Source organism: Podarcis melisellensis (genome assembly GCF_964234715.1).
Source record: "Podarcis melisellensis genome assembly, chromosome: 6".
Lineage (NCBI taxonomy): Eukaryota > Metazoa > Chordata > Lepidosauria > Squamata > Lacertidae > Podarcis > Podarcis melisellensis.
In genome coordinates, this window is record NC_138538.1 from 8,963,858 (window position 1) to 8,989,625 (window position 25,768).

Here is a 25,768-nt window from a genome sequence, read left to right on the forward strand (position 1 = left end):
CAGTTATTTAATACTTCTTAGCTGTGCACAAGAGATTGTAGTTAACTAATGCAAAATCATTTTTATTTCCATGTAACTTCTCACCTACATCCCCATTGGTTTTAAAACTGGGTTGGCCACCTTGAGGGCAATATAAGTATATATAGTTTGAACCCAGTAAGCCTAGCTCAACACTACACAACACTTTTGAATGCCAGCATTACAGTAGAACTGCTCAGTGTGTCAAAAAAATGATGGAAGGAGAAAATACGGCTTGACAGAGGTGTAGGTGGATTGTTCTGAGAACACCAAAGTTTATGTGGAGTACCACAGATCTTTGTAAGATTAATAGGTAAAAGCTGATCAAATTGTCCATGAAAGATTAGGCACCATTCTCTGCATGGTCACTCAGAAGTGTGCCCAGTGAGTTCAATGGGAATTACTCCCAGGTAATGGTGTAAAGGACTGGAAGATAAATTAATCAGAACAGTTAAGGGGATGCAAATGACAGCTTCCTTCGGAATTACAAACTAATTTTTTTTAAAGGTCAGAATAAACATTTTTCACAACCATGTTTTCTTTAATGTGGAGTTATTAGTAATGGTCATTCTACATTTATTCTTTGCTGCTCTAAAACATTTTGTCTTCTAAAAGTACTTTTCTATTTCATGCAATACATTTGTTAAGTCGTTGGTTTTTATCCTTATTCAGCAGACTTTCTGAGCACATGCTACATTTTAAACAGCCAAACAATTTATACTTTTCAACTGAAATGCCAACTTCCTTCATTTTAAGAGAAACAAAGTGAAGTTTTTTCCTATTAAATATATTTAAGGCAACTTAAGTTAATAAACATCATCAGTGTTAAGATCAAAATCTTAAAAAGTAATAGTAATGGAAATGATTTACTTAAAGATCACACACAAAAGAGAATTGAACACAACCAACTAAAACGAGAAAATCAAAATAATGCATTGACTGTCAAAATGTAGAGTAGTAGCCACTCCAGTAATTATTACTTTAGTGATTGTGGGAGGCATCTGATGGGCTAAATCACTGGGATTGCTAGATGAAAGTATTGGATATAATGCAGAACTAAGATATAAAAAGACTACAAATTTGGAAATAATGCATGTTGAATATTGTACTTGCCCTTATCTTCCTCCAAATGATAATACATTTAATGCAAATCGGAAATAAAATTATTCTCAGAAGATGAGATCCTTCATCCTCATTACTTAGCACTCTTCTAATAAATTGAAATAGGCTACTTAATATTTGATCTGTTTTACTGTAACCTATTAGGATGTGAACTATCATGGCATTTAACTATTCTTAAGTCTATAATATTCATATACTCTTAACTATATTCCTGAACATTTGCACAAGTGGGCAGAATGGACAGTAAAATTGGAGTTGAGGAAAGAAAAAGCAATGCATTATCAGACTCATCTACATGACTGTCCAGTTCTTAGGGCTGGAGTCTCTGTTGTATGCATAGTAATGAAAAACTTAAGCTTAATGAAACAACAACAGTGGTTTCCAGGGGCTTTATTGTTACTCATTTTCCATATATAATAGTATGAATAGTAAAAGCCTAGGTGTATGTATAATTCTATTTGTTGACCTAGTGATACTAACCTTGTAAGGTTATATCTCCATTGAAACATTTAACTAAAGTGGAAATTGCTGGATCTCTCTCTCTCTCAGCAGTCTATCTATTCCATAATTACCTCTGTTCCATTTCTCCTTTGAGTAATTCTGTATTTCCCCCAGTCATTATGCAGTGCTTTGTTAACCATCATTATGGCTTACAGAAAGATCAGATGTTTGTATGTCTGCTGAAAGCAGGACTGGCAAAACTGGTGCTAGTGGTGGTCGTAATAATAATAATAATAAAACAACAACACCCTACTCATTTGGCTGTTGATTTGTTAATTATTTGGAAATCATAAAAATGCACAGTTTTCTATTACCCTCTGATAATATATATAGTTACTTGTGGAATCCTAAATTTGAGGATTCCACAAGTAACTAATAATAATAAGAGCCACTCTTTATTAAGGATCTAATCAGTCTCTGAAAGGTTAATTGGTTAAAAAATACAGCAGCCAATTTACTGGGTTTCCATTTAGAACTCATGTTACCCTAATCCAGGGTGCTCATGCTAGTGTTTAAAGCCCTAAACCACAGGTCCCAGTGTCTAAAACACCTTATTTCCTACAGATCCTCTTGGGTGTTAAGATCAGCAGAGAGGGCCTTCTTGATAGTTCTGCCACCCTGGGTGGTGATGGCCTGGGAGAGGGCACTATGCGGCAGCTGCTAAGTTATATAATTCCTTCTCCACAGAGATGCATTCAGCACCTTTTAAAAACGTAGTTTCTGGTGCATGATGAAGACACACCTCTTTACCCTGGCCTTTGACACCTGAGATATATATTTTTGGTTCCCACCCTATTATTTTGATTGTATTTGTTTTAAATTGATATTAATATTGTGCATTACATTGCTGTAACGTGACATGTGACCTTGTGGGATGGATGATAAACAAATTAATAATGCACGTTCACCTGGGAGTAAGTACCATTGGACTTAATGGGACTTGGTTGTGGGTAGGCATAGGACTGTACTGCAAGGGTTGTGCTTTGTAGATAAGTGACATGATCCATGGAGGAATCTCATAGGCATCATGAACATACGCAGAGAAGTTCGACTGGCTCCCTCCTTGCTGTTCTTCAGCCAGCAGGTGAAGCCATTCTTATTCCAACAGGCCTTTTAGTACTGATTTTTAAGGAAAGGGCTGGTGCTGTGAATTAAATAGTTTTCCCCTCCCCTAAGTTTTTAGCTGTTTCTATTTTATCTGTAAGCAGCCTTTAGTATCTGTCTGGGAGAAAGTTAAGGATGATGATGAACATCTTCATCATCATCATCATCAAGTGACAATCAGCAGTTTTACTACATAAAAACATATATTGGTTTCTTAGTAATATTGAGAAGAAAATAGTTTTTGACTTAGTTACAGTCTGATAGTTACTTTAATGTGCTGTTTTCTGCTAATTATTATTACATTCATTAATAAAGTAGAGTATGCATAATGTTCTGTAACATTTTTCACATTGTTTGTTACAAATCTTAGCAATGACTGATTAATTTTTAATTTTTTTTAAAAAAAAATCTTACATGAAATCTTGTTTTGTCTTACAGGTCTTGAATCAGCACGTCCAAACTTAATTCTTGGATTAGTAATTTGTCAGAAAACTAAGCGACCTGCAGCTGTACTGGAAACTGAAAAGATGGAAGAAAAGAAAAGCAGGATTCAGTTGCAGGAAGAAACTGAAGTATCTGCGTACCCTAAAGGCAATATGGCTTCTCAGCAAGAGAAAAAACCTGCAAAATTCTCTCTCTATACTGGAGAAACAATTGTCAGTACAACACCACCTGGATCTCCTCCACCTCCACCCCCAGAGCCAACTTCTGCGTTAAAAATATTGTCATCAATTAAATCTGGAAGCTCAGCCACTGTTGCACAATCAAGTGCTTCTGTGTTGGGAATTAACACAGCTACTGCATCTTCTACTGCTTCCTCATCTTCAAAATCAGCCACACCACTTGATCACATCCTGCAAACTCTCTTCGGGAAAAAGAAATCTTTTGATCCTGTTTCCAAGGATTCTGAAGGTGCTCAGACTGAAATGCAGACTGTTGGTGAGGAAGGATTACCAGCAGCTCCCATACTTGATCCCATTGTGCAGCAATTTGGACAAATGTCGAAAGACAAAGCTATAGAAGAGGAGGAAGATGACAGGCCTTATGATCCTGAGGAAGAGTATGCTCCACAGAAAGCTTTTGAAATGCAAAGTTGTGAAAGTGGTCTTGAAAAAAGATGTGAAACTTCAGAGCGAGAAGATGAAGCCTATGATCCAGAAGATGAAACTATCTTAGAAGAGGCAAAGGTTACTGTTGATGATTTGCCTAATAAAATGTTTTCGGAATCTAAAAGCCACTCCTTGACAGCATCATCTTCATTTGTGCCCGATGTATCTGCTCCACCATCTTTGGTAGAGCAACAGAAAATGTTAGAAGAATTAAACAAACAAATAGAAGAACAGAAAAGACAGCTGGAAGAACAAGAAGAAGCCCTCAGGCAACAACGAGCAGCTGTTGGTGTATCAATGGCTCATTTTTCAGTTTCTGATGCTTTGATGTCACCACCTCCTAAATCATCTCTAGCAAAACATGAGCTATTCCAACATGAAAAACAAACTACTGAAAAATCTGAATTGCCTACATCCACAAGTCAAACTCAATTGTTAAATCAGGGAAGTGATCCTAGACAAAGTAGAGATCCCAGACAAGCTAGAAGGATTCTAACAGAGTGTAATGAAAGTGCTGACTCTAATGTAAAGCAGCATGTTATAGAATCGCCTACAGTACAAATTCCTCCACCCAGCTATGCAGGTCCATTGCAAACTGCACTTGACAAAGCAGATAAAACATTGATTTCTGTCCCTCATCCTAGTCATAAAGATACATGGGTTACTAGTGAAAAAGGTTCTGTTATGTCTGAACAAGATGTGCCCACTATCAACCCTGAAAATGCCCCACAGGTTCACCAGGAAACTGTAAATAAACCAGCTTCTATTGAAACATCTACAACTGCACCTGTTCGTAAAGTACTGCTACCCACCCCTGTCAATCCATGTTTCCTCCCTACTTTCTCTTCACCTAACAGTGTTCAGTCTGTAGCTTGGTCAAATGAATCTCAGGAGAAAAATGTTCCAGGGGTAGCAAGGGATTCTTTCCCAAGCCCAGTGTTCCCATCTCAGGAGAAAGCTCCTGGCCATTTTGAAACAGAAAGAGGTCCATCACATTATGAAGACCAAAGAAATCCACAGCCTTGCCACTTTTATGAACAAATGGAGTCACCCACAATTAAAAATGATGAAGAAAGAGGTGGGCCCCCATTTTCTTCTCTTGGACACAAAAGCGGTCCTCCATTAATGAGTGGTGCTCCAGATTTCCATGGACAGAGGGGTCTACCACAACAGTTTACTGAAGGGCATAATCCTCTACCAAATAATGATGGACAAAGAGGGCCTCCACCCAACAGGTTTGGAGCCCCAAGAGCACCTATCCCTTCCTTATTTTCTGCACAACATGGACCACCACCACCACATTTTGGTGATAATAGGGGCCCTTCACAATCATTTCCTGATGGGCCAAGAGAAATTGCACCTTCTCAATTTGAAGAGCATAGGGAACCTCACATGGAACACAGGGATTCCCAATATGCAGATCCCCAATATCATGAGATGAGTGGTGGTCCTGGACAATTTGAAGGACCTGAGCCTCCACAGTTTATGGGAAATAGAGGACCTTCACCCTTTCCTTTCGGGAACCCAAGAAGGCCTCCACCAAATCAATTTAAAGGTCAAAGAGGAGGCCCGTCACCTCAGTTTGGAGGGCCAAGAGGTCCATCACCTAACCATTTTGGTGGTTCAAGAGGTCCTGCTCCAAATCAGTTTGAAGGACAAAGAGGACCTGCTCCAAGTCACATGCCAGGACCAAGAGGACTTCTACCACCACCGTTTGAAGAACGGAGAGGGAGCCCACCACCCAGGTTTCCAAATCAGAGAGGTCCAGCACCACATCAGTTTGGAGGACCAAGGGGACCTGCACCTGGTCCATTTCCAGAAAAAAATGAACCTTCCCCAAATAGACATAACTTTCCAGGACAATCTCAGCAAGGTATGAAGCCAAACCCCAGACCACTCTTGGATCTTCCAAGTCATCCACCTCAGCACAGGAAAGAGATGTGGGATGAAACTGGACCACCTGCCTCTCATCCTAATACTTCAGGGCAGGGTTCTGAGACAGAAGCACAGTGGTCAGCATCTGATTTTCGAGATGGCCGAAGTAATGACTATAGAGCTCAGACTTTTGAAGGGAGACAAAGAGAGAGATTTGAGGGAGGTAATAAGGAAAAAATACTAGAGCAGTCTGATCAGTCAGATAATCGATCAAATAGAGTAACGGATGATAGACGACGAGATCGTGACCACAACTGGGCTTGGGAAAGGGACCGTGGCAGAAACTGGAATAGAGGGAGAGAAAGGGAATGGGAGAGACATAAAGAAAAAGACTGGGATAAAAACAGAGAGAGAAACTATAACAAAGACAGGGATAGAGATTCAGAACGGGGGAAAGACTGGGAAAGAACCAGAGAGAGAGCCAGAACCAGAGATGGAGATACTTACCGAAGACGAGACAGATCAAGAAGCAGAGACCGTGATTATGACAGATTCAGGGACAGAGAACGAGCTCGAAGTAGAGACAGAGAAAGGGATAGAGAAAGAGATAGAGACCGTGACAAAGACAGAGCAAGAGATCGCAAGGACCGGAGTAAAAGTAAGGAGTGCGATAAGGACTCTAAGCAAGAAACACAAACTGGTGGCCAAAGAGCATCGCATGCAGAAGCTTCTTCCGCTAAGCAGACATAGAAACATAATTATTCTTCAATAATGAGCCACATGAGGAAGAAAAACATGACTCTTTATTACTTGTACATATTGTATATTCTGATCGTTAGGCATAGTTTGGTAAAACCTGTTTCACAAATGAGATTTTGGATTGTAAATGCATATATTCATATATTAAGCAGGTACATGCTGGACTTGCTACATTTTGTTCGCCTCCTTCCTCTATAAGATATGTAAGGCACAATCCTTTCCCGCATGGGCACAGTGCCTGAGTACTGTTTCCACCTAGCCTTGGACCATTGCACTGCCTGCTAGACCAGGGGTCTGGGACCGGGGGATTCAATATTCCATCCACACAGAAAAATTAATGCCTATAGCATTACAGTTCTAAAATGTTGTTTTTTTCCTACTCACTTTGTCTTTAAATTTCCATTTACAGAAGTAAAAATGGGAACTCTCTTCAATGAGCACATTGCTTTTTATGGATGTAAAGTTATGTTTTCCACTAACTTGAAATGTAATTTTATGAAAATTTAAACAATATCTTAGAAGCCATACCATTACATCTTAAATATATAGTATTTTGGTGTTTCAGTACAGTAGTTCCTACATTCAGGAGAGCCCAACATTTCTGTCCTGAGCTAATTAGGGCAGGATTTTGTGTATTTAAAGAAAGATTGCTGGGGAGCAGTATTTCTAGCCGCTGGCAGAGTATTTGAATAATAAACATTAAGCTTCTAGGTTCATTATCTTCCTTTTTACATGAGGGCATTTTGAGTTACAGATTTCAACTAAGACAAAAAAATGCCTGAGTAAGTAACCATATTTCCTGTTTAGTTTAAGGTTTTTAATGTTGAATTTGTACAAAAAGTGTAATTGATTAAAAATTAATGACACCTCTATACAAAGCAACTAAACTTTTAAAACATACTTATTGGAAAACATTTTATAAATGCTTCAAATGACTGACTGCAAAGAGAGTAGTTTGCAGATCTAATCCTTTGTGCAGAATAAATATGGATAATTTAAGCAGTTTGACTTTTCCAGTGCTCAAAGTAAAATATTTGGACAAGTTGTGTTAAGTACCTTTGAGTCTTACTAATAACAGTGGGAGACATTTAAGTATGTAATAATTGCCCCATTGAAATATGTGGAGCTTAAAAGTGCTTAAATTAGTCTAGAATACATCCTCAGTCCTTTTTCTTGCCACACTCATGGCTATCTTGATAACATTGGAAATAAATATTTGTGTAAAAAATGGAGTAGTAAAACTGATACTAACAAATCTGCTTTAAAGAGGAGAGCTTTTCACTGTGAAATAATGCAGTATACTATTACTTTTCCTGTATCTTTCAAGTTCATAATTCAAAAGAATGCATGGGGGGAAATCCTACCAGTTTAACTGAATTTATGCACTTATAGTTGAGCAGTTACTTTGATATTTTTATAAACATTTTGCAAATGTAAAAATAGATTCGTAACATTGGCATTTTCAGATCTGCATTTCAAGTAGCACTACTCCTATAAATAAATCACTACAGATTTACACTTTATATTGGTACATCTTACACTTTAAACATCAAAGACAAACTGATTTAAACAATGACCTGTATGCAAAACTCTTTTGCAGAAATATTAAAAAGAAAGAGGTAGTGTAGAACATAAATATCTACTATGATGTAATTTTTCTATTCAAAATGTTTCTAACTTAGATATATATGAAAGTATGCAAAATCAAGTGTTTGTTTAGGTTTATTTGAAAGGGGTTTCTGTAAATTGTATTTTATATTTCAGAATATATCACTGTACATTAAATGTGGAACTTCATAGGTTTTTGTTACTGTAAGTCAAATAAACATCTAAAGAAAGCCGTTGTATCAAAATTTTCATAGGAACTGATAGCAGAATCTGCCACATTAATCCAAATACACTACTCTAATGCTTCAGTTTCTTTGGATGGTTGATTACAGAACAGGGTATCTCTATTTTGAGAAGATGCAAGAGGAATGGGTAGTTGACTTTACAACCACTAGATGAGCTCTTCAGCCAGAGATCACTTAGTAAAATGAGGAATACATCACTCAAATAGTTTAACAACAACAACAAAGTATGGCCATTTGGGTGGCTGTTGGCCAAACTGTCCTGTGACATGATGCTCAGTGCTCCGTCTGCATGTCAGTATAGCAGTCATGCCTCTCAGTACTACACTGAACCCAGGTCTTCCCTTGCACTCATGCAACAATTGATGCAACCCCCAGTGCTCTTTATTGGAAAGATGTCATTTCTCTACAAAACTGTAGCTATGAAGTATATTTGAGAATGATCAAGGTACTTCAAACACCCACAAAACAAAATAATAATAAATTCCTTCCCGTAGCACCTTAGAGACAAATTAAGTTTGTTATTGGTATGAGCTTTTGTGTGCATGCACACTTCTTCAGATACGCACACGAAAGCTCATACCAGTAACAAACTTAGCTGGTCTCTAAGGTGCTACTGGAAGGAATTTGTTTGTTTGTTTTGACTATGGCAGACCAACACGGCTACCTACCTGTAACTCACAAAACAGATACTGTACTAGGAAAGCCTAACCTGGAGGATGGCTGGCATTTGTTAACCTATTATTGAAAGAGGGTGTGTGAAATGTACCCCCCCCCAGGACCATTGCACTTGTACATTAACAATAACTGAAATTTGGTACACACATGAGCTGTATGCAGAGCTCCAAGTTTAGGCTGAATTTATGTTGAAGGGAATGGGATTACGCCACTCATCCTGTCCCTTGAATGTACATGTTCAGTGCAGAAGCTAAAGGGGTGTCCTTCCTGTATTTCTGGGGGGGGAGTGAAAATGGGGAGATTACTTTGGTGAGTTAAATCTTGGTGGACAAAAATCTAGATTCCAGTATTCCAGGACAGAGTAAGCCAAACCCCATGGAGTATTGCTCTGAATATCTCAGCACATGGTTAAATTGGGCTGGGAAGTGGAGGAGGTGCACCACTGCCTGCCAACAATAATGACAGCTTTTAGAGCAAAGGTGGGACACATTGGCATATGATATGGATCTCTGATTACAGAATGCGAGCTAAAAGAATTCAATGGTTTCAAGAGACCCTAAAGTCTGCTCAGAACTGCTGCAGTGATAAAGGAGGCTAAATACTTCAAACAATCCATCCTGTATTTTTACTCCAAATCTGAGCACCCTTCATTTATGTAGCCAGAACAACAGCTGTGCAAAGAGGCAGAGTATGTAGAATGCGGATAGGGTGTTGAGAGGGGGAAATTGAAAATAAGTGGGAGGGGAAAGGAGATGGGAGTAGCTGGAAAAAACGGCATGGTCGAATACCATAGGTCAGGGGGCTGCAAACTTTTTCAGCAGGGGGGCGGTCCACTGTCCCTCAGACCTTGTGGGGGGGCGGACTATATTTTGGAAAAAAAAATGAACAAATTCCTATGCCCCACAAATAACCCAGAGATGCATTTTAAATACAGTAAAAGCACACATTCTACTCATATAAAAACATGCTGATTCCCAGACCATCCGTGGGCTGGATTTAGGTGATCCCCCCCCCCGGGCCTTAGTTTGCCTACCCATGCCATAGGTGCCAACTCCCTGGGTGTCTGAGCACTCACAAATTTTGGTGCCAGGGCCATGCACCCCGCATGGCACCCATGGTCGCGGGGCCAAGCTGCCACTCCTGTAAGATACATATGTTCTTCTGTGACAGATTTCAAACATTTTGTTTTCTTGCACAAAAGAGCGATGAAAGACAGCTGACTTACAGGAATTGGCTACCTCTTATTTGGTAGAAGGGGAATGTAGGATTAAAACAGGCAGCAGGGCTGTTTCACATACAGTGGTACCTCAGGTTACATACGCTTCAGGTTACAGACTCTGCTAACCCAGAAATAGTACCTCGGGTTAAGAACTTAATTCGGTCCGGAGGTCCATTCTTAACCTGAAACTGTTCTTAACCTGAAGCACCACTTTAGGTAATGGGGCCTCCTGCTGCCGCCACGCCATCGGAGCACGATTTCTGTTCTCATCCTGAAGCAAAATTCTTAACCCGAGGTACTATTTCTGGGTTAGCAGAGTCTGTAACTTGAAACGTATGTACAGTAACCTGAAGCGTATGTAACCCGAGGTACCACTGTACATTTATTTATCACTCAGTAAAGCATTGGGTGGCAAATTTCCTGCTCTGCCCAGTAGTCATCACAGCCTGAATGCATCAGGACACTGTAGCAGCTGAAATTATCGCAAATACATTTTAATAGTGGCAATTCACCTGCAGATTGTCAGGTATTAGGTCTTGTGATACTGCAGCAAGCTAGAACTTACCTTTCCACCCAGCCATCGCTATAGCAAACTTTGGTGGGAAAGTATGGATAGGACTGTCGCCCAAATGGTGACTCACCAAGAAACAGCAGAGCTATCCATGTACTTGCAGAAGCCACAAAAATCCATAAAATAAAAAAATCTTCAAAACAGCCCAGTGAGCTAGCCAGCAAAAGAACTTGATGCAGCTGACAGCATTATGTCAGCAATATATTCTATAATGCATGGAAGTCCTGAGAGGAAATTGTTCTTTTATTTTTGCAACGACTGTAAAGTTAGGCTAGGAAAACCTAAGGGGAAAGGTCATTTCTTTTGGAGATACTTAAGAGAAAAGAATTTAGCTTAAGGAACATTTCCCCATTGTGGAACAGTTGCCTCTTCCAGAAGTTTAACATTTAAAAGTAACAATTATGTAAATATAAACGGTAATGCATATATTTATTTAGAAGCATTTATGCTGTATACCGCTTAATATTTCAAAACTCTCTTAATAAGTTTGAACTGTTCTTGGCTTTTATCCTAGAGATTCAGGGCCAGCCCAAACTAGCAAAACGAAACGATTTTTTTTTTAATACTCAAAGCAATTAAGCAAAACAAAACTCACATTTAAATGTGTTATGGTTCAGAGGAGGGTGCAATATGTGATTTTTTAAAAAAGTGTATGTGTAGCCGGACTTTTGCAAATTAGGGTTTACAACCCCGGGAGTTTAATCCCATTTTCTGAACAGATGTGCAAGAAGCGAAACCTGCCTTTGCAATTGGACGCAACGGCATTCATGGGATAGTTGTTTTTTTTTTAAAAAAAAAAAATCAGTGTACTGTATATCCTTGTGGGAAACGCGGAGGATAATTTATGATTTGATGTGATTTCTATTCAGCTTTATGCGGTATTTATTTTATTTTTAAAAAATCTTTTGTGTTGCCCAATGTGGAGCGGGATGATCTGGATCAACGATCCAAGGGGAAATTGCCCTTTACCTAGGAGCAAGCCCCGCAGGATTCAGCGGCGCTTACTTCCGAGTAGGCCTGGACTGGCTTGAGCCCCTCATGCTTAAGGGACAGGCCCACCGAAGCCGACGGGGCAAGAAGCTTCGGCTCCCGAACGCCTCACGTCCCTTGGCTTCCAACGGGCCTACTCGAGAGGAGCAGCAGGACTCGCGTCTGGCCTCCAAGCCCCACAAATAACGAAAGTAATGACCGCGACTGGTAGCCTCCACACATAGGGAGTAAGTACCTCCCACTGCGGGGAGCAGCCGCTTAAGGAAACGAAACACTGAGAGAATGAGGCGAATGCCGCCTCCCTAGTCATTCTTCGCAGGTGAAGAAGAACCTCCGGCCCGTGAGGCGCCATATCGTGTGTGGAGGAAGCTTTATAACGACGGCGGCGGGGGTGACTTTTGTTGAGGGGTTTAACGCCCCCCCCCAAAAAAAAACCCCGTCCATTACATGCAAGTTTGTGAGGGGTAATTCGCTTCCTATGGCAGGGAGTAACATGGAGGGATTTTTGTGTTTTGTTGTTTGGGAGGGTGGAGAGCAGAGACCGTGAGGTGGAAGACATGGCGAGCGACAGTTGAAACCCCCCTAGCCCAAAAGGCACTAGCTGAGGGAGCTGGCGCGGCCGTTGCTCCCTCGGCCTCCAACGAGGCGCGGGCGGGGCTTCCCAACGCCCCTCCCCTCCGCGGTTTTGGCCGTTGGAGGGGTAGTTTGGGGAGGCGGGGCTTCGGCCCCCCCTCGGGGAGCCCAGGGGCCGTTTGGAGGCGGCGCGAGGGCTGAGAGGCGGGTGGTGGGCGGGGCCGCCCTCCCGTCGGTTGCCAAGGGGGTGCTTGGTTACCTGGTTTGGGCCTGCCCTCAGAGGTGGGCAGGTAGGGGGGCTGACGCCATTGGTTACCTGTCTGTGGCTGGCCAGGTTTCCTCCCCAATTCGCATCCCCCCCCCCAGAAAGGAGCTTTGATTGCATGCTTCACCTGCCACTGGAGAAGAGCGGGGGTCTCATTCAGAAGGGGCTCAGTCCCTCTTTCCCCTGGAGAAGTTTGAATGCCCAAGAATGTGGGCCTGAAGACACCCTCTAACTGTTTTTAAAAATATTATATTATGCATTTTTAAAGGGTGGTGGTGTGCAATTATTTTGTGCTTTCCCTTTTTGGCTCCAGGTTTTGAAGTACCCTGTGCTTCTTTTAAAAAAAGACTAGGACCCCCTTTCCCTCCCCCAAACCCATCCACACACACACACATCCCAAGGGAGGATTGGATATTTCATTTGGCAGCTTTTAACTTCAGGCACTTTTTGGAGAATGTAATGTTTCAATTTTTAAAACAACATTGAGCCACTCATACGCTTTGGATGCCATTGATGTTTTTTAGTTGGTGATAGTGCTGTCAAGAATTGGGAAAGTTAAGGTCCAGAGGATGTAATGGAAGCATAAGGCAATGCAACAACTGTTTTGTGCAGGCTAATCAGCGCATCTTTAAAAGCACTAGCTCCTGATTGCACCTATTATTTGCAAAGTTTTGCTGCACCAAGCTGGTGGTGTTTACTCCCTGTACATTCAGCTTTCTGAAGACTTTGAGACATTGGTATTTGCCAGTATCATGTCAGACTCAACCTCCAAGGTGTCCGAAACTTCCAACCCTCGGGCTGTGGTTACAGATCCAGCTTCTACTGCTTCTGCTGCTGAAGGCCCAGCAGATTCCTCTTTTGGTGAGCAAAACCTGAGCTTCACCACCACGGATCTCAGCCTGGTGGAAATGACAGAAATAGAATACACACAACTTCAGCACATACTCTATTCCCATATGGAGGCACAAGCAAATGAAAATGAAGCAGAAAATAGGCTGAATTCAAGTTCCTTCTCCACTAACAATCCTGCAAATCAATCACAATACCTGTCATCATCTAGTAACAGCCTAAGTGGCTTTTCATCAAACAGTTCTGGAAACCAGTCGCTTTATCCCATTATCTGCCAGTCCGGTTTAGCCTCTGACAGCAATTTCATGGGTCCTAATCAGTGTCTAGGGCACATTGACTTCCAGGAGCTAAGAATGATGTTGCTCAGTGAGTCTAGCATCCCTCCAAACCAAGCTGAAAAAACTCCTAATAGTAGCTCTGTGGAGATGACTGGGCAGAGTTCAGTTAAAGCCAAACATAGTGAAAACTTGGGCGGGCTAAATAAAGAAAATTTGCCTGTGGAAAATCCAGCACCAATTCTTGAATCCAGAGCCAAATCTGCAGTCCGTGTTCGATTGGAAGACAGATTCAACAGTATCCAGGCTGAACTTCCCAGATGTCAAGAAACCCAGGAAACTGGAGTAGCCATTAACAAGTGTGTTACATTTTTATTTCCTTTAATCTCAGCTTAATCGTGTATATTAACTGTGGCCACTGTCAACTGAACATTAAAATACTAGGGTGCATACCCAAGATGCTTTGCATTTATTAATAAGGAATAATTCCAATCTGTAAGTTCTGATTTCTATCAATTAAAATTGTGTGGATTCACCGTTTGATACATATATATAAAGGGGTGGATAGGCAAGAGTAATTGGTAGTAAGTGATTTTAGACCTGTCTCCAATATTCCTTAACTATATCATGTGTGCGTCCTAGGTCTTACCTGATGTTAGAAAAACCAGCATGTAAACTGAGCCACACTATGGCGTATATGTAAGCTTTTGGGGTGTTCCTCATGTTCTTTGGATCTACATGATTTTTTTGTCTCCTGCACTTTCAGTTTTGCTGCTATACGAAGACCACTAGAGTGCAAGCTGTGGCAAAATGCCAATTACTTTTACTTTTGAGGAAGCTCTAGCTCTGGATCTCCTGTATCAAGTAGAGGATTATACCAGAGTGTATACCGAGGGCAGTCTTCTGTATGAAGACCTTCTGGTTCAGATGTGTTTAATTATAAATAACCATTATAAAGGAGAGCAAAGGTCTTGAAGTTCTGCATCAGTAGCAGCTGGAAACAGACTAAGCAGGCACACAAGACACCTAATCACAGTTTTGTGAGATTTTCATATAAAAATTGCATTTGTATTGAAATTGTGGTAATTATTTCTAAATTTGCATTTTTGCATATAAATTAAAACATGCAGCTTATGGGCAAATCTGTTCTCCTCTATTGTGGTGGTGTATTTCATCCTTTTGGCAATTCATAAGTTGCCACTAGACCAGGTGGTCTACAAGGCCCCCTCCAATTCTTTGATTCTGTATCAATTCTATATCAAACTGTAGATTTTAAGATTTCAGTGTCATTACATTATCCACCTGTGGATGGATCCATCAGCATACTCACACTCTAAAAACTGCAGTGTGCAACTTTTCCAGCAACTTGCTTCTTTTATTTATTTGTGACTGGCATCATTTGATGAACATGGTTAAAGCCAAGCCTTGGCTGGTGGATTTATTCTACACTTTTCTTTTTATAATAACCCTAAAATTCTGAGTGCCCATGAAGTAAGCCCATAATGCTGAGCTTATAGTTGCAACCCCACCAGTGATTGCTACCATATATCACAGCATTGCAAGTCAGTACGAAACAACCAACCCAGACTTCCTGTCCATGTACCCAAGGGCCACTCCACACCATGTGCCAGCAAAGCTGGGTTTGCTAAACAACAGGGAGCTGTAGGCAGCCCAGGTGTATGATGTGTCCTTTACATATAATAAAAATGCAAATGTTTCATCACTGCAGTTCATCTGGCCACAGACAGGTGGTGCTGTGAACTATAGTGTGAAAAAGGTGGTGGATGGGTGGCCTAGGCAAGCTTCAGAGTGACAATCAGAACAGGTATAGCAGTTCCCCAGAAGCTTCCCTGCTCTGCTGGCTCCTCCACTTGCCAGCTGTGGGATCCTTGCTCCCATGATCCAAAGCCCCATGCTAGCTGGTGCCACTCCAACTTGGGGATCTTCTGCTTCTGCTATGGCTGATTAGAAGCATGGTAAGGTCTGCTAGTCTGCTGCTGTTGCCACCAATTAAAATGAAGAGTTGGCCTGGATAAAGCAGCAGCAGATCTTCAGCCTGACCTGCTGCTACTTCTGGCCTCCTTCCTTTGCCTGCCAGGCCAACTCATCATCCCACCTGGCTGTGCCAGCAGCATGAGGCGGAAAGGGGAAGATCTTAGGAGAGCTCTTTGCTCGAGGACGGGCACATGGTTTCCATCCAGTGGAAACTGCTTCTCCCAGCGTTGTTCCTGGAAGCTGCCCTTCACAGATGCTTTCCACCTTTGACATAGGAGATGGAATGCAGCTGTGCTTGGAGGCTATGAAAGCCCTTTGCAATCCTACCCTCTTTCCTTGTTGTACCTCTAACATCATGGGTGCAGAGGAGAAGGGGAGAGGATTACAAAGGGCTTTGTACATCAGAGGTGCAAAGAAGAGTGTGGGTGGCTCATAAAGTCTTTTCCCATCCTCCCCTTTTCATCCTCCAAGGTTGCAGCTTGAACGGAGGAATGCAGAGAATGAAGAATGCTGCCGCTGCTGCTGTAAAAAGCAAGAGAGAATCCTGCTGTTTAGAATACAGGCTTTTTTCTGTCTTTGCTCATCTCCAACTCCCATTAGCCCCAACCAGCATGACCAGTGGTCAGGGATGATGGGATTTGTAGTCCATGTACATCAGAAAGGCTGTAGGTTCCCCATGCCTGAATCATTAGTTTATATATTAAAATATATGTTTGAGATGGGTTATATTAGAATTCTGAACCTATACTGGGTTGTCTAACTGATGTGGAAGATTATGCAGCAAAATGGCTATTCTAATCCCGTCATTTCAAATAAGTGCCTTTGTTTATTCACTCCTTTTATAGTTTAGTAACTCTAATTCGCCATCCTTCAGAAGTGATGGGTGTTCCTCTCCACCAGCAACCGAATAAATGTACCACATTAGTGAAAAATAAGACTGCTGCTACTACGACTACTGCATTACAGTTTACATGCCCACTGTTTAACCCAAATGTTGCTTCTCCTGTAACTGGAAATGCAAACCCTTCACAAACACAGGTTGGTATTTTTGAATTATTATTATTATTTAAATTGCAGCCGTTTGCTTTCAAAGCTTTATATTAGTCATAGTAAAACTTCTGAAGAGAATGCAGTAAACAAGAGAATTGTCAATCTGAGTTTTGAATTGTAAAGTTATCTGACACTTGCTTCATGTTATTTGGTGAAATAAATTAATTAGCATTGGCCATGATATGAAGAACCATTAGTCCAAGTAGACTTTAGACTTGTTTTTCTTGAGCAGAAAAAATGGCTTCTTATCTTTTCTTGAATTCATTTCAACTTTTCTGTCTTCATTCTTTAGCTTCTACTGTAAAGTTGTTCTTATAATCGTGACACTTATCTTGAGTTGTAATTTATTTTTTTATAACTCCCATTGCTCTTTTTCACTTTGATTTGTCAGTATTTGGAACAACCCTCTCTTCCCAAAATTGGAAATTTGCATCTTACATCAACCTTTCTAGACTGAAAGCTATTCAAATGAACTATTTCTTTGCCGGTTTTTTAAAACCCATACCTTACTGTAATACTTTGTGAAGTTGGCAGTGGTAATAGCCTAAGAATCATAAATGGTTATTTATATTAGGATGAGAGACAGAGCTAAAGTCTATATGCCAGGTTGTATTAGCAATGAGACACAAATTGTAAAGCACTTTATTCATTGAACAGGGCTTTATAAATTTCAAAAATTATTGCAATGCCTAGCCTAGAGCTAATAGAACAAAAATATGAGGATCATCCAATATCTAGAGCCACATTATAACTATAAGGAATGTGGTCCAGGGTCTGATCAGCACAAGATTTACTTCTAGTGCAATGAAATTTCCCCCCTCACCCTATGAACCCCTAAATCTGTTTTAGGTGTTCCCCCAACCTTCCACAGCAGTTTTAGAGATGGCATGGGGTGTGCTTTGGAGAGGAGAGGGAAGACTGTCACCTTGCACAGAGAGGACAATGTAGTAGAATTCTGCCCCCAGTAAATGAAAGGGCCAATTGTAGTTAAAATTAATGACTTCATCACTAAAAGGGCAATCCTTACCATGCCTACTCAAAAGTAAGATCTATTTAATTCAGTGGTGCTTACTCCCAGGTAAGTGGGTTAGAATTTCATTAAAATTAACCATTTCATTACAATTAACCATTCCATGACTAGCAGCAAATCCAACCTCAAGATTGGAATAGGCAGTTCTTGGGCTGTCCTAGATGAGACTTTTCTGAGTATGTGGAGTCATTGGAGGGTGGAAGGAGAGGCATAGCAGGAGCAGCACCAATGCAGCTTTAGGACTACAATGCCTGTATTGTTCAATAAAAGGGGAGGATGGCCAACATGATTTACAGTTGGCTTCATTTAATACTGATATATACATTTTCTTTTAGAGCTCTGGAGCCTCTGTTCTGGAAACAGCCAAACATCAAGATCTTGGGTTACCTCGAGCTTTTTCTATTTGTTACCAGCAGGAAATTGAGGCTACAAAACAGACTGTTGGTCCTAGAAATAAGGCGCTGCCTGAACATGTTTGGATTAAATTAGGAGGTAAACTGCTGAATTTTGACTAAGTTTGTTGTCAAGTAATTCATTCTGATTTGTTGTTCAAGTAATTCATTCTGATTTCTTAAGTTAGCTTTTTTTCAGAGAAGAGTAATCAAAGTATCATGCTTCTGTTTGATAATATGCCTTGCCAATCAGAAGGTTGGCGGTTTGAATCCCCACAACGGGGTGAGCTCCCATTGCTCGGTCCCTGCTCCTGCCAACCTAGCAGTTTGAAAGCACATCAAAGTGCAAGTAGATAAATAGGTACCGCTCTGGTGGGAAGGTAAATGGCGTTTCCATGCACTGCTCTGGTTCACCAGAAGTGGCTTAGTCATGCTGGCCACATGACTCGGAAGCTGTACGCCGGCTCCCTCGGCCAGTAAAGCAAAATGAGCGCCGCAACCCCAGAGTCGGTCACGACTGGACCTAATGGTCAGGGGTCCCTTTACCTTACCCTTTTAAGCTGTCTTGGAAGCTAGAAGGAAGCCCGTGTGACAATTATATTTTGCATGGGGTGGTTCTGAGGTTGAGTGAAATGGGGTTTTTAGTGCTATGCGTGCCCTTGGATGAAGTAACAGAACTGGAGGAAGTAACACAGAGCTCCAGAGAGAAACTGGCAAACAAATCCTTGGGCAGCCTTTTCCTGCCTTTTCTGAGATCCAGCTGTGATGGCTCCAGATTCTAGACCTTTGAGGCTCTGAAGCAGAGAGCCTGGGGCCAACCTATGTATGTACCTTCTCATGACACTTGCTCTGCTGCATTATATAGAAACGTTTCCACTGCCATGTTAAGCAAGTATAGCCATTAACTAAGGTCTTAGTTTACTAATCATAGGGATTAATTTAAACAGTGGGGTAAATTTTAATTAGCAGGAGTGCTAAGAGATAAAATGCCCACTTGTTTATCTTTAAGGTTACTTTGGTTCTAGTGTGGTAGTAAAATAGGGACCGACGATGACTGGCAGTGTTTGTTTATTTATTTAATTGCAAGGTCTCTCATATTTTCTTCAATAGCTGTACTGATGTCTTTGCTAAGCTGCAATATTATTTAAGTGTTATTTACATGTAAAAAGCAACTAATTATTGATCCACCACAATTATTTTAGTGGTGGACAGCCTTAGAAGCAGGAAACCAAAGCTGAGCTTGATACAAGGTGAAATTTCAGTTCAACCATACAATTTACTTATGATAATAATAATAATTTATTTATATCCTGACCTCCCCAGCTGAAGACGGTCTCAGAGCGGCTAACAACAATAAAAGTAACACAGTTTACATAAAATCTCAATCAATTAATTGCAATGCGTTCTGAAATCAGTTCATTCTAAAATCAATTCAAAACCAAATTAATGGCAACCATTGGGCTAGAGTTCTGTGAGGATTACCGAAGGAGGGGGTCAGACTGTGCCTTGGCCAAGTGGAACAGCTCTGTCTTGCAGGCCCTGTGGAAAGATGTCAAGTCCCGCAGGGCCCTAGTCTCTTGTGACAGAGCGTTCCACCAGATCGGGGCCACAGCCGAAAAAGTCCTGGCTCTGGTTGAGGCCAGCCTAACCTCCCTGTGGCCCGGAATCACCAATATGTTTTTATTTAAAGACCGTAAGGTCCTCCATGAGACATACCAGGAGAGGCGGTCCCGTAGGTATGAGGGTCCTAGGCTATATAGGGCTTTAAAGGTTAAAACCACCACCTTAAACCTGATCCTGTACTCCACCAGGAGCCAGTGCAACTGGTTTAGCACCGGGTGAATGTGATCCCGTGGCAAGGACCCCATAAGGAGTCTCTGCACCCACTGGAGTTTCTGGGTCAGTCTCAAGGGCAGCCCCACATAGAGTGAGTTACAATAATCAAGTCTGGAGGTGACTGTTGCGTGGATCACAGTGGCCAGGTCAGGGCGAGAGAGGTAAAGAAAAGAAAAATGGCAACACATTTCTTTTTTCCTCTTGTTTTGCAAAGGAGATGCTATATGTAAGCAAACAATAAACAAAAGAAGTCGTAGTCGAATACATCCCTTGGACACCAGTGTGCAGCGCAAACCGCTTGGTGATATTCAGAATGTGTGTGATACCCAAAATGCTGGCCCAGCTCATAGCACTTGGCAAGCAACACAACCAACCCAGAGCACACAAAGTGGAACTCAAGGTGGTACCTCTCAGCGTCGGGAGAGACATAACCGGATGGAAAGAGACAGAAGGTAATTGCTAGTGGTGGCCTCTGAAAAGAACACCCTTTTGTGTTTGGTTCTTAAGTTATCAGGTCTATATGAATTTGTTTTAATGTTAATTTGGTGTTGATTTACATGACATTGATATACTGCCTTTCTGCCAGTGTACAATAGAACATATATTAAATAGTGGCTCATACTCCAGATACTGTACAAAAGGAGTGGGTGGAGTATGGAAAGGGAGGAGGAAAGTAACTAAATTAAGATATTAGCTGTTATTTCTACTGTCTGAGGCAGTATGCCTCTGAATACCAGTTGCTAGAAGCTGCAGGAAAGGTGTTGCTGTTGCACTCAGTTCCTACTTATGGGTTTCTCTCAGGCATCTGGTTGGCCACAGAGAGAACAGATGCTGGACCAGATGGGCCTGATCTAGGAGGCTTTATTTTATTTATAGATAGGTAGCCGTGTTGGTCTGCCATAGTCAAAACAAAAAAAAATCCTTCCAGTAGCACCTTAAAGACCAACTAAGTTAGTTCTTGGTATGAGCTTTCGTGTGCATGCACACTATCTGAAGAAGTGTGCATGCACACGAAAGCTCATACCAAGAACTAACTTAGTTGGTCTTTAAGGTGCTACTGGAAGGAATTTTTTTTGTTTTTATTTTATTTATGTTCTTATGTGGCTTCAATCACAGTCAACTTTATAAATATTTGCAAAAATTTTAATACAAACCTTACAGGCTCGCGTCCTATAACCAGAAAACGTAGGATTGATTTTAAGAATCCTCATGTCAGTACACTTGTGGTCTTTGATTCAGCATTGCAGGGAGGAATAATGAGCATTTTGTAAGCCTGGGAAACTTATATAACATGTGTGACTGATGCTTTGCCACTATCTTCATCAAATAAGTTTTTAAGTTGCTTCACCTAATTAATAAATGTTTTATGTTACCATTTCAAGCACTACTAGAACTCTCCATGTTGTATGCAATTCTAGGCGCAGAATCAGGATTTGTTGCGATGAACTTAATCTTCTGGTTCCATTTTGCACTTCGGATACCGACAAGGCAACAACTTTACAATGGACAACAGCATTTCTAAAATATATTCAGGAACGACATGGGGATTCTCTGAAAAAGGTCAGTAAGTTTCACAAAAATGCGCAGAACAAAATGCATTAAAGCAATAACCAAATGCCTCGTGGAATTATGATAGGTAGCTTGACCATTTACTTCAGTGGATACAGGAACACACATCTTCAGTGGCCTATCTTAAGCAGGATACAATCTCAGCCTCAGCCTTTAACTACCCGTTCATTTGAAAAATGAGGATAAAAATAATACTGTCATACATCACAAGATTGTTGTATAGAAATCTAAACCTTATCTACCTATTATTAAATATTATTAGGGCATGCTCTCAACATTTTGGAACTACTACCGTATTTTTCGCACCATAGGACGCACTTTTTCCCCTCCAAAAATGAAGGGGAAATGTGTGTGCGTCCTATGGTGCGAATGCAGGCTTTCGCTGAAGCCTGGAGAGTGAGAGGGGTCGGTGCGCACCGACCCCTCACGCTCTCCAGGCTTCGCGGACCTCTTCGCAAGGAGCAGGAGCACTCCGGCTCCTTGCGGAGAGTTGCCAGCATGCCGAAGCCTGCGCGCGCTGAGCTCAGCGCGCCCAGGCTTCGCGGACCTCTCCGCAAGGAGCCGGAGCGCTCCGGCTCCTTGTGGGGAGTTGCCAGCATGCCGAAGCCTGCGCGCGCTGAGCTCAGCGCGCCCAGGCTTCGCGGACCTCTCCGCAAGGAGCCGGAGCGCTCCGGCTCCTTGCGGGGAGTTGCCAGCATGCCGAAGCCTGCGCGCGCTGAGCTCAGCGCGCCCAGGCTTCGCGGACCTCTCCGCAAGGAGCCGGAGCGCTCCGGCTCCTTGCGGGGAGTTGCCAGCATGCCGAAGCCTGCGCGCGCTGAGCTCAGCGCGCCCAGGCTTCGCGGACCTCTCCGCAAGGAGCCGGAGCGCTCCGGCTCCTTGCGGGGAGTTGCCAGCATGCCGAAGCCTGCGCGCGCTGAGCTCAGCGCGCCCAGGCTTTGCGGACCTCTCCGCAAGGAGCCGGAGCACTCCGGCTCCTTGCGGGGAGTTGCCAGCATGCCGAAGCCTGCGCGCGCTGAGCTCAGCGCGCCCAGGCTTCGCGGACCTCTCCGCAAGGAGCCAGAGCGCTCCGGCTCCTTGCGGAGAGTTGCCAGCATGCCGAAGCCTGGGCGCGCTGAGCTCAGCGCGCCCAGGCTTCGCGGACCTCTCCACAAGCAGCGGGAGTGCTCCCACGGCTTGCAGAGAGCTGCCTGTTTGCGGGCTGGGGTCGGGGGAAGCTCGAGCTTCCCCCGCCCCAGCCCCGCGCCTGGGGGGGGAAAATAATTTTTTTCCCTTTATTTCCCCCCCAAAAAATGGGTGCGCCCTATGGTCCGGTGCGCCCTATGGTGCGAAAAATACGGTATATTGCAAGCAATACCCACCTAGTATTTTCACTTCAGTTGTCTCCCCCCAGGTTAAATAGCTCCATCTGGACACCAGCTATTGTGCTGACAATAATGGAAGGGCAGCTTTTTATTTCTGGAGCTGCTCCACTCTGAAATAAAATAAATGGCAGCTCCTGTGCTGCAACTCTGCGTGTTTTGTTTTTTAAATACCTTCAAAAGTTTGCTAGGATAAGCTAAAAGTTGTTTAGTAACTTCTCTCCTTTAGGGATAGCTGTGTGCCCACACTTTTCCCAAGGTTTGCTCTTTCAAAAGTCCATATCGTAATTATTCTCTGTGTTTGGTTTTTAGGAATTTGAGACAGTGTTCTGTGGTAAAACAGGCAGAAGACTAAAGTTAACAAGATCCGATTCACTAGCAACGTGCTCAACACAGGAGATTACTCAGAATGGCACACCTATGGAGATAAAATAGTTGGCTCTCTATAGTCAAAAACTGGTGTAAAGGGTGAACATGCAAGGATTTGTATGAACTTCTAATTGAAATTCACCTGCTGAACTTCTCATGTGACTTAATGTACTTTGAAAAATACGTAAGTGTTAAAGAAATGACACACTTTATTCCAAACAAAGAAGAAAAGCAAGACACCAACAACATTTATTTATTAATGCTGCCCTAAGAAAAGTGTTGCACCAGAGGGAAGTAGAAAACAGCAGTACAAGCTAGTAACCCATTTTCTATATTTTTGTTTGTTTGTTTGCCAAGTATAATATAATTCAGATGTGTCAAACAGCAGCTTGTTCTTTTCAACCTTGTACGCACTTGTACTGATATAGATAATTATTAGACTGTCGTAACAACCAGTTTGGAAGAAGAAGAAATGTAACTAGTTTATAAATTATATAAAATATAGTAACTTGTATATAGTAACTGAGATTTACCTTCCATTTCAAAATGTTCATACCTGTGAAACTAAAGTATATAGAAAAAGCTTTTTGACAGTGTGTTATAAATACACTACTATTTAAAATATATTTTGCATTCTCCAACGATTTTTAGTGCAGGATACAGTAAAGGAATTATCTGCTGCACAAATACCCACTGAAATGAACTGGAGAAATACAGCTTTGTGCTCTGGTGCAAATCTGATTTATTTCAATTGGGCTTCCATACGGAAAAAAAAATCCAGATAATTGCATGATTTCAGTGCAAAAGTGGTATTTTGTAAACAGTACATGATTTTTAAGTGCACATAATGTTTTCTTTTTTAAAAAAGACTAGTATTAGCAGTATGTGTTAGGAAAGCTGAAGCATTTGAGAAATAGTATATTTATTGAATTGAAAGTGGCTTCATTTATCTATCAAACAGATGATGCCAGTAAGTATTTCTTATACAGAACTCATCCCAAAATAAATACTGTTTAAATCACGGATATTCACATTTATGTAGCACCTTTATTTCCAATCAGCAAGGGGAAAAATAAAAGTATTAACAAAACAAGCCTATTATAAAACAGGCAAACACAATGTTACAAAAAAAGTGATTTTTTTTCCTTTAAAAAAATTACAATAATGCATATACTAATTTTGGGCAGTGTTCATCTATAATGTAAAATGTCATTACTAAATATAATATGGAAATGTTTGAAATTAACCCAATGTAAGAGAGATATACATTCTACCTCATATGGAATTTATTGGAAAAAATTTACTTGTGGCACATATCTAAGAGATAAGGCCATTTGGCAAGCTCTGTGTACCGCAACACATTTGTGGTTCCTTTTTTGCAGAGACTGTTCTCTGTGCTGCTGGAACAAACCACCCTTGAAAACTGGGAGGATCTTCAGAAGAGATGTCTGACACAGTATAGAGATCAGCCTTAGGAAAACTGTGGTGTGCGCATATAGAGGGGCTCTTTGGATTGTGTCCATCGTATGAACAATCAGGGTTGTCAATAGTTCTATCTGAATAACGTTTATTTAGCCCACTACTTCTATATTTACTTGACACTGTCCAACGAAGCATGCCTACTTAGCTGGATGGAGTTGTTCCTGGTCTCAAGTGATGAGGCTGTGTGTGCATAGCCCTGGCTAGATAATTGTGCCTCTCGTTTATCTGACCAGGGTTAGCCCTCTGCAGCCCTGGCCTCAGCGCTCACACATAATAAGGTTGGAACAGAGTTTAGCATTAACGTAAACTGGTGCAGGTTCGAGCCATCCTAAAAATTGCATAAAACACAGTCCAGTAGATTTGTGGTGGTGCTGGGGGAAACCTCTTACATCAGAATAAGCGGGGAAGTCTCTCTTCAGTGGGGCAAGGAGCAAACAACAATGTAGTGAAAATTGGGGAACAATTGTAGGGGATATAGTACAAATTTCCATCTGATGATTTCCTGTTTCATTGAACTAAAAGTCTCCATTTCATTCATTGTTACAGGAGAACTGCCCCTCCAAATTTTTCAAAGGGTGGTTTCCTCTTCACGTATGAACAATTTGCTTAAATACTCCGTACCCTTTTTCTGACTTCCATTAAATGCAGTTTTATGACTTTTTGGATTTTCCTCCAGCAACAGCTCCCATGCAGGCAGATGTATCACAGACTCCTGGAGTTCCTTGGACTCCAATTGCACCTGGTCTTCCAGGATCCCCTGGCAACCCAGGTTCACCAGGAGAGCCATCCCGGCCATCTTTGCTAGTCCCTGGGACACCCGGCGGACCTTTTCAGGGGGAAAGAGATAAAGGTTCAGCATGATATTCTGCACTTTCTCCTGGATAAAATTACTGGTTGCAAAAAATAGTCCTTGCTTAGGTGGGTAACTT

General features: G+C 41.7%; 3 protein-coding genes and 1 long non-coding RNA gene across 13 annotated transcripts in view; 2 read left to right on the plus strand and 2 right to left on the minus strand.

The window, feature by feature from the left end:
• DIDO1 (death inducer-obliterator 1) overlaps positions 1-8,326 on the plus strand; it is a 67,139-nt gene extending 58,813 nt beyond the window's left edge. For all 8 annotated transcript variants that reach the window (XM_081916583.1, XM_081916578.1, XM_081916577.1 and 5 more), the window contains one exon: positions 3,184-8,326. In XM_081916583.1, the coding sequence (XP_081772709.1) occupies positions 3,184-6,479 (3,296 nt within the window). In that variant the 3' untranslated portion in view covers positions 6,480-8,326. The remainder of the gene's footprint in view (positions 1-3,183) is intronic.
• The window catches only part of LOC309373191, a 49,114-nt gene extending 37,547 nt beyond the window's left edge, over positions 1-11,567 (minus strand). Inside the window, exons 1-2 of the long non-coding RNA XR_014169813.1 lie at positions 10,801-11,567; positions 3,160-3,264 (exon numbers count right to left, since the gene is read on the minus strand). This is a non-coding gene — a long non-coding RNA (uncharacterized lncRNA). The remainder of the gene's footprint in view (positions 1-3,159; positions 3,265-10,800) is intronic.
• A 1,291-nt stretch (positions 11,568-12,858) lies between these two features.
• TCFL5 (transcription factor like 5) lies at positions 12,859-24,382 on the plus strand. Its single transcript, XM_081917001.1, has 6 exons — positions 12,859-14,117; positions 16,599-16,791; positions 18,169-18,325; positions 20,276-20,513; positions 21,480-21,621; positions 23,301-24,382. Exons 1-6 carry the CDS (start codon positions 13,387-13,389, stop codon positions 23,421-23,423), a joined length of 1,584 nt encoding a protein of 527 aa, XP_081773127.1. The 5' UTR covers positions 12,859-13,386; the 3' UTR covers positions 23,424-24,382.
• Positions 23,566-25,768, minus strand: part of COL9A3 (collagen type IX alpha 3 chain) — a 70,678-nt gene continuing 68,475 nt past the window's right edge. For all 3 annotated transcript variants that reach the window (XM_081916878.1, XM_081916877.1, XM_081916876.1), the window contains one exon: positions 23,566-25,665. In XM_081916878.1, coding sequence (XP_081773004.1) covers positions 25,490-25,665 — 176 coding nt within the window. In that variant the 3' untranslated portion in view covers positions 23,566-25,489. The remainder of the gene's footprint in view (positions 25,666-25,768) is intronic.